This window comes from Simochromis diagramma, unplaced genomic scaffold, assembly GCF_900408965.1.
Source record: "Simochromis diagramma unplaced genomic scaffold, fSimDia1.1 OVJJ01000107.1, whole genome shotgun sequence".
Lineage (NCBI taxonomy): Eukaryota > Metazoa > Chordata > Actinopteri > Cichliformes > Cichlidae > Simochromis > Simochromis diagramma.
This window is the reverse complement of record NW_024387209.1, coordinates 802,069-809,897: the sequence shown is the minus strand read 5'-3', so window position 1 is coordinate 809,897 and position 7,829 is coordinate 802,069. Positions and strand designations below refer to the sequence as shown.

At 39.4% G+C, this 7,829-nt stretch overlaps 1 protein-coding gene across 2 annotated transcripts; it reads right to left on the bottom strand.

The window, feature by feature from the left end:
- Positions 1-1,099: 1,099 nt before the first annotated feature.
- On the bottom strand, positions 1,100-7,423 carry f7i (coagulation factor VIIi). 2 transcript variants are annotated; one of them, XM_040051481.1, is made up of 8 exons: positions 7,315-7,423; positions 6,653-6,813; positions 5,950-5,974; positions 5,447-5,560; positions 5,162-5,299; positions 4,727-4,842; positions 2,852-2,972; positions 1,100-1,899 (listed from the first exon to the last, which is right to left on the bottom strand). In XM_040051481.1, the coding sequence occupies exons 1-8, from the start codon at positions 7,373-7,375 to the stop codon at positions 1,289-1,291; spliced, it is 1,347 nt and encodes a 448-aa protein (XP_039907415.1). In that variant the 5' UTR covers positions 7,376-7,423; the 3' UTR covers positions 1,100-1,288. The 2 variants fall into 2 exon arrangements, with proteins under 2 accessions (XP_039907415.1, XP_039907416.1); XM_040051482.1 differs by lacking the exon at positions 7,315-7,423 and adding an exon at positions 7,160-7,271.
- Between the last annotated feature and the right edge of the window lie 406 nt (positions 7,424-7,829).

Here is a 7,829-nt window from a genome sequence, read left to right as displayed (position 1 = left end):
AAAACTATGTTGTAGATTTAACCAAGGATTTATAAAACATAAGGGGATTCATAGGGAAGCAAGTTGTCAGCCACAAGGTAGCCATGCTGGTAAATCCTTCATTCAGAAAGTCACGAAACTAGAGACCAATACCATAAACTCAACAGGAAAGTGCACACTGAGCTCAGAAGATAAGTGATCCGCAGGCTCGTGTTCTTGTGTTCTTATAGACTTCCATACTGTCAGAACCTGAGGGGTTGTTTACTGCTGGTCATTAGAAAAAATGCAGGTTTATTTTGTCGTAATCATCAACAGTCTGGATCATTAAATTCCTTGCAGTCAACAGGGAACACTGAATAGTATGAAAGACAAAATTTTAATAAAAGGCACAAAATATCTTGTCTGTATTTGCATAACTCATCTGCCCAGTTCACTATGATTAAACTTTAATAAGCAATTGTCAGCAAGTAAGGTTGGTAGCTTAGTCTGGTTTTGAGTGTTTGAGAAGTTAAAGATATTTTCCAAAGGATGAGCTCAAAGCTGCATTATTGGCTTCTCTGGATATCTTTAATATCTAGCTCACATGTGAACCACATTTATAAACAAGGTTTGACTCTAATAGGAACTCAGAGGGCACAGTGTCTATGGTCAGAGCCTAGTAGAAAACCCATCAACAGATAAATCCAGTCACTGGCAGCAGTATGCAAGGAAATTAAGTTTTAGACATTAAATTATGAAAAACAAGACACTTATTACACTTTTGTAAAAGTTTGTGCAGCTTCCTCACACACTCAGGCCTGAAGAATTTGTTTCACCTCACTTTTAGATGGTACAGTGAATGAGGAGATTTCTTTTAATACTCTGACTCAGTGCGGAGGTTGTTGAAAGGCAGCCAATCAGCTCAGCGCTCTTAGTGGGCCGAGTATTGGATGTCCACAGTCCAAACTAATGTGTATTGACTCTGCAGCTTAGAAAAACAAATGTTCAGTTATTACTGGGATTAAAGGGCTTTTAAACACAATACCATGATCATCTGGAATGCAGCTGGAGAAGGTGGACACATGATAACAGAAACCATGTTAAGAGTTTATATTACCCACAAAGATGAGCCACAGAGTTCTTTGACAGTAACATTTATTCTGCTTCTCTCCATTTTTTAACATTTTCAAGAAAACCATATGGAAATACTTCACTTTTAACATTTCAGCCAAACAAACCAGACAAGACCAGGAAGATCAATGAAAGCATTTTAGTGATAACGTTTCAAATTTTTCAGAAAAGAAATAAACAACAAAGAAAAATAAATCTCCTAATTTCTTTTCTGTTCCACCATTACGAGAGAACGCGACGGTGACGATGGTGGATTTTTCATGGTCTTCTCCACCCACTCCACAAAATTGGCCATGTTGGTATACACCGCAAAATACCCAGCCCCACAACCACGTCCCCAGCCAACCACACCAGTCAGAAAGTGGGTGGAGCCAAACAGCGACATCAGTGGGCTGCCATCATCTCCACGGCAACTCTCCTGGCGTCCTTCCAGATATCCGGCGCACAGCATGTTTTCAGTGAGGTTGAACTTGGCTCTCAGGGAGCACATGGAGTTCTGGAGGATGGGGACTGGCATCATGCGGAGGATAGGGGAAACCAGGGCACCTAGAGTCTTACCATTGCCCCCTGTTGTCCTCTTGCCCCAGCCAGACACAGTGTGGTAACGTTGTAGCAACAGCTCCCGCGTTGCAAAATCTTTAGTGGGCAGGCAGATAGGGATGATGTGTTGGCTCAAGTTGACAGCATGGCTCAACTGCAGCAAGGCAATGTCACTGTCACCCGTCGCTGAGACATAACTATCATGGGCAATTGCCAAAGAAACAGGTATCTCCTGTTCTGTTCCTTCTTCCACATCCAAATTATATTCCCCTGGTGACACGGAGCAGAGTTAGAGAAAGCCAAGTTTTACAAAATAACCAAAAAATAAATAAATAAATAAATAAATCCTATAATTAAAAAAATATTAGGAAAAAAAAAGATCAAAAAACAACTTTACAAAAACTTTTAAAAAACCCATACCAAATAATTTCCACAAAACTTAATGATGGGAAACACATTGTAAAAAATAAATGAGTGCAAACCCCTTTAGAAAACAATTGATAGTGAAATTATGAACTAACGTACAAGATTTATTAGATCAAATCATTTTTAAATAATATACAAAAGTACACAATATAAAACTCTAAAAACTACAAACAACTAAAAAAATATATTTTTCAAGACAGTAACCAATATTTTCATCTCAATTCAACAAATTAATGAAAGTAAAAGCGAACTTTAAAAGAATAACATTTAGATGTTAAATTAACATATCAAAATACTCCATATGGAAAAGATATATATAAATCTTATAAAGTTTGTATCTGTCTTGTGTGAAACTTGTATGAAAAGCATATAAGAGTGAAAACAGATATAAGATCCATTGAAAAATTATATAATGAAACTTATATGTTTTGGATACTTACTGAAACAATATATGAAAGTAAAGAGAAAGTGGCCACTTTCATGAGTACATCACATAAGCCTTATATGATTCACTATATGAAGAAAGCTAAAGCTGATGCAAGTCTTTGCATCAAGTTTTTCCTATTTCTTCCCCAATAGGGGCAAAATAGTTTTATAAGTATGTTTTGCAAAGTAGCACATTAACGCCATTGCAATATCAATTTTTACTTTTAGAAATAATGTCACAGGCAATTAAAGGCAACAGTAACAAATAACTTTAAAAGCCAATTTGATAACTTAAAACAAGTTAATGATATTTAAATTTTACATTTTATTAGAAACTGGTCTGATATGTTAGCGATGCAAATGAGTTTACCTGCTACCACAGTCAGGTTTTGGGGGTCATGGCCATGGATGCAATGTGCAGCAGTGATGACCCACTTTGGATGGATGAGAACACCTCCACAGTGAGCTTTTGCATTTAACTGAACCAGAACCTAATAAAAAAACAAGGTTACATTAACTATAAGATAGAAACTATTTCCCAGGATAAAAATCAAACCTGAGACTAAAAACAATATTTATTTTCATATATCATTTGTGTATTATTGTAATTTATTGCATTAATGTATCATTTAAACTATGTTATGCTTTTCTACCATACCCACTTGACTGTGGTTCAAAAATTTGGTTAGCCTCTACTGAACATGTAAATTTGTCCAGGTTTACAGCAGAAATAAACAGAGGAAATGTTTACAGCATTTACATATTTTCTTCTCAAAAACTGTACAGGGTGTTTTTAAAGATAAGTCGCCTACTTAAGTTGTATAAAGCTTGAATTATGCATTAACATAGTCATCAAAAGGCCTCAGAATCTCATCTCTGATTTTTGCGGATGATGTGGTTCTGTTGGCTTCATCGGGTGAGGGCCTCCAGCTCGCACTGGAACGGTTCGCAGCCGAGTGTGAAGCAGCGGGAATGAGGATCAGCACCTCCAAATCTGAGGCCATGGTTCTCAGCCGGAAAAGGGTGGAGTGCCCACTCCGGGTCGGGGATGAGTTCCTGCCCCAAGTGGAGGAGTTCAAGTATCTCGGGGTCTTGTTCGCAAGTGATGGGAGAAGGGAGCCGGAGATCGACAGACGGATTGGGGCTGCAGCTGCAGTAATGCGGACGCTGCACCGGTCCGTCGTGGTGAAGAGGGAGCTGAGTGTAAAAGCGAAGCTCTCAATTTACCGTTCGATCTACGTCCCTACCCTCACCTATGGCCACGAGCTGTGGGTAGTGACCGAAAGAACGAGATCGCGGATACAAGCGGCAGAAATGAGCTTCCTCCGAAGGGTGGCTGGCCTCTCCCTTAGAGATAGGGTGAGAAGTTCGGCCATCCGGGAGGGGCTCAGAGTAGAGCAGCTGCTGCTCCACATCGAAAGGAGCCAGCTGAGGTGGTTCGGGCATCTGACAAGGATGCCCCCTGGGCGCCTCCTGGGTGAGGTGTTCCAGGCATGTCCCACCGGGAGGAGGCCCCGGGGCAGACCCAGGACACGCTGGAGAGATTATATCTCTCGGCTGGCCTGGGAATGCCTTGGTATTCCCCCGGATAAGCTGGAGGAGGTGGCTGGGGAGAGGGAGGTCTGGGCCTCTTTGCTTAGGCTGCTGCCCCCGCGACCTGGCCTCGGATAAAGCGGATGAAGATGGATGGATGGCATAGTCATCAAAAGTTCAAACTGTCCACTGTCAAGTTGACATTTCCACTTTAACACAAGATGTTTGAATTGTTGACAAATTTTGGCAATGTTACTGCTACGTAGAAGACAATCCCTCTAGGACAGGGGTGTCAAACTCCAGGCCTCGAGTACCGGTGTCCTGCAGGTTTTAGATCTCACCCTGGGTTAACACACCTGAATCAAATGATTAGTTCATTACCAGGCCTCTAGAGAACTTCAAGAAATGCTGAGGAGTCATTTAGCCCTTTAAATCAGCTGTGTTGGATCATGGACACATCTAAAACCTCCAGGACATCGGCCCTCGAGGCCTGGAGTTGCCTATCCCTGCTCTAGGACATGGGTGTCAAACTCCAGTCCTCGAGGGCCGATGTCCCAACTGTAACACATCTGAACACAATTAGTAGGTCATTAGCAAGACTCTGTAGGCTTGATTGCATCAAGTAAACTCATGCAGCTCATGAGTGAATGGTGAAATGAAAACACCCATGATGAAACGATCAGTTTGATCACTCATATAAAGCAGTGTTTACCTGCCAAGGACAGTTTCCTTTGGGACAGTGGTAAGTCCCCACCATCCTTGGAGTAATCACTGCAGTCTGGTTTTGTCCAATTTCTGTTAGAGCTACCCGACCACATGGATACTCCACTGTAACACAAATGCAACCGCACAACTACTTAATCCTCTGAGATGTAAAGTAACTGATAATCAACTTAACGTCTTCCCCAAGAAATTCAGAAGCAATCAATCAGTCATTCCCGTAATGAGACATCATGTGACTACCTTTAAATGAGACGATTAAATTGACAGTCATTAAGTTTGGGGTCGAATAGTTTTGATCATATCAGTCAAATGTATCTATTATAAAAGGATTTGATGGCTGCTCAATAAAGGATTTCACATCGTGATCAGGGTAAAAATAATGAAGCTGAAGCTCTTAATGGAGGTAGTCCTGCAACATTTCTACCGTTGGGGACACAGTGTCGTCCATCGTCTCCCAGCACGTATCCATGAGCACAGTAACATCGACGTCTAGATCCTGAGCCATCACAGAACTGCTCACAGTGCCCGTTTAGGTAAAGGCACTTCAGGGTATCTTCAAAGACTGAGAAAATCAAAATCATTTGTTTAAAGCTTTAAAGTTTCTTTTATTTAGGGATAAATACCAGGGAAATAAAAGTATATGGGTTTAAATTCAGCAATTTTCTGTAAATCTTCATATAAAATTAATTTTAACCAAATTATTTCTTACCTGTCTGACAGTATCGTCCTTCAAACCCATCGAGACACTGACATTTTTGGCTATTTCCCAGATTAATGCATGTCCCATTATTTTGACATGGGTTGATTAGGCAGGGGTCACGACCTTACAGAAGAGTTATAATGATAATGTCAGATTTATCAAAGTGATTAAATGAAAGCAAGAAAATTTGATTTACTTTTGTGGAAAGAAAAATTCACTGCACTGCGTCCACTGGCTTGGAGATGTGCTTGGGATCATTGTCCTGTTTCATGACCCTGTGAGACAGGTAGCCTCACACTCGACCCTTGAATACTTTGGATTTCGAAGGAGTTCACGATCGACTCAATGACTCCAATGTGTCCAAATCATCAGTCGTCTATCACAGGCTTGAAATCTGATGTGTTTGTGCTGATATGTTGTTTTTGATTTTTAGCCAACCATCTCTACTTTGGCCTCACCTGTCATATGTGCGTACGTAACACAAACAAATTTAAAATCAAAATGTTACTTACCATCATATGACTGCCAGAACCGCATCTAAAGAAAGAAATATTAAATAACTTTCATATTTATTTATTTATTTATTTTGATCGGTAAATTAGTGATAAACATTGTAGTGTATTAAACAACAGTTTGAGTTTTTTTAGGTTTCTGTAGCGTCTGTGCTCATTTTGACTAAGTATCAGCAGGCGGATCATTTCCATTCTGAAAAAGAGTGTTGTATCAAGTTGGAGCAAAAGATTTGTTTAATATGCAACACATGCCAGAGGTCTAATTTAATAATCATCTTTAATCATCATTGACAGACTGGTCAGTTTAATTGTAGAATTTTGTTGTCACTTATGTTTTCAAACTAAGGCAAAATTATAAGGCTGAATAATTTAGTTTCTAAAATTTTATGTTTTATAAATTCAAAATGATTTTAGCCCGTATCCTGTTAGCAGAAGGCCAGAAAATGACATGCTGATTAACATTATGGGATAATGGTCCACTTGACAGTCATATCTTATTAGAATTTATTTTGGGTTAATGCAACCACAAGGGACAGGACTGGGGGATAGAAAAGGGGAAAAAAGAAAAAAGCTGGGGAGAAAGTTAACAGAAGAAGACGGAAAGAAAAGAAAAGTATGACAGCCTAAGGAGGTCCACCACAGGGACTTTTTACTTCTATTTCTTCTTCTAGTTTTACTTCTTTTAAACATCAGTGTGTCTGACCGTCTGATCTTCATCCTCAAACACCTCCCGAGCCTCTTCATAGCTGCAGATCTCCTCAATGCATTCCCTCTCCAGATTTCCCTGTTTTACCTCCTCAAACAAGCTATTTGCTCGTCGCCAGCGCTGCAGGACTGAGTTGGCCTCATGCTTCTCCACAAACACTGGAAGGGCGGATTGCAAAGATTGAGGGTTTTTTTTCAATAAAATCATTTAAATGTACAAAGTGGAGTGTCATGTATGAACAATTACATACTTGCATGTGTGAGAATATAAGTTTTATAGCACGAAATGTAAGAATTAATAATAAAGTATTCAATTTTTGAAAGAAATAATAATGAGCTAACAGTGATCATTTAACCAGTAAAAATTGAAAAAGTTTAACCTCAAATGAAAATAACTAAACCAGCAAAACAGTTTTTTTTTCTGTCAGTCAGTTAAAGAAACATTAGACACATCTGCTTTGCATTTTTCTAAAAACAAAAAAAAATACAGATAAAAATATATTACCTGCCAGTCTGTGACATTTCTTCAACCATCCACAAAGTTCAGATTTTATCATAAGTTAAGCTTTTCATTTTAGGTTTCTCGATGGAATTAGAAGATGTGTAAAACTGCTCCCAAATGAGGTTATTTTTATTGTTATTTTCTCTAAAGTAACCAACCTGCAGCAGCAGCGGTGCCCCACAGCAGAGTCCAGATGATGCAGCAGCCCTTCAGCAGCATGTTGACCAGATTCAGAGTGTTTGCCAGAAAACAGGGGGTTTTCAAGATGAGGGGGCAGGGAATATTTATATAGTCCACGCCCACTGATCATGTGCTCTGCTTTAATGGTCGGTAAATAATACCTAGGAGGAAATCTCATTCCCTCTTTACAGTCATTCACGTTAAGGCTACAGTATTCATGAATCTCGCACACTGACAATTTTAAAAATATAAATGTGGAGATAACTCAGAGTCAAAGAGTCTCAGTAATTGTGATATTCTGACATTTGAATATTCTTTTGGAATCCACCAAATTTAACACTGTGTTTTCTACACATTATTTATTTCAGGTCCCGTGTTCTGGTTTCCGGTGCGCCTCCTACCAAACAAACCTCTTGAGTTGTCCCTGGTTTTCAGGGGTCATTTAAGTCTTTCCCCAATAAAGAATATTTGCTTAAAGATGTATTTTGATTCT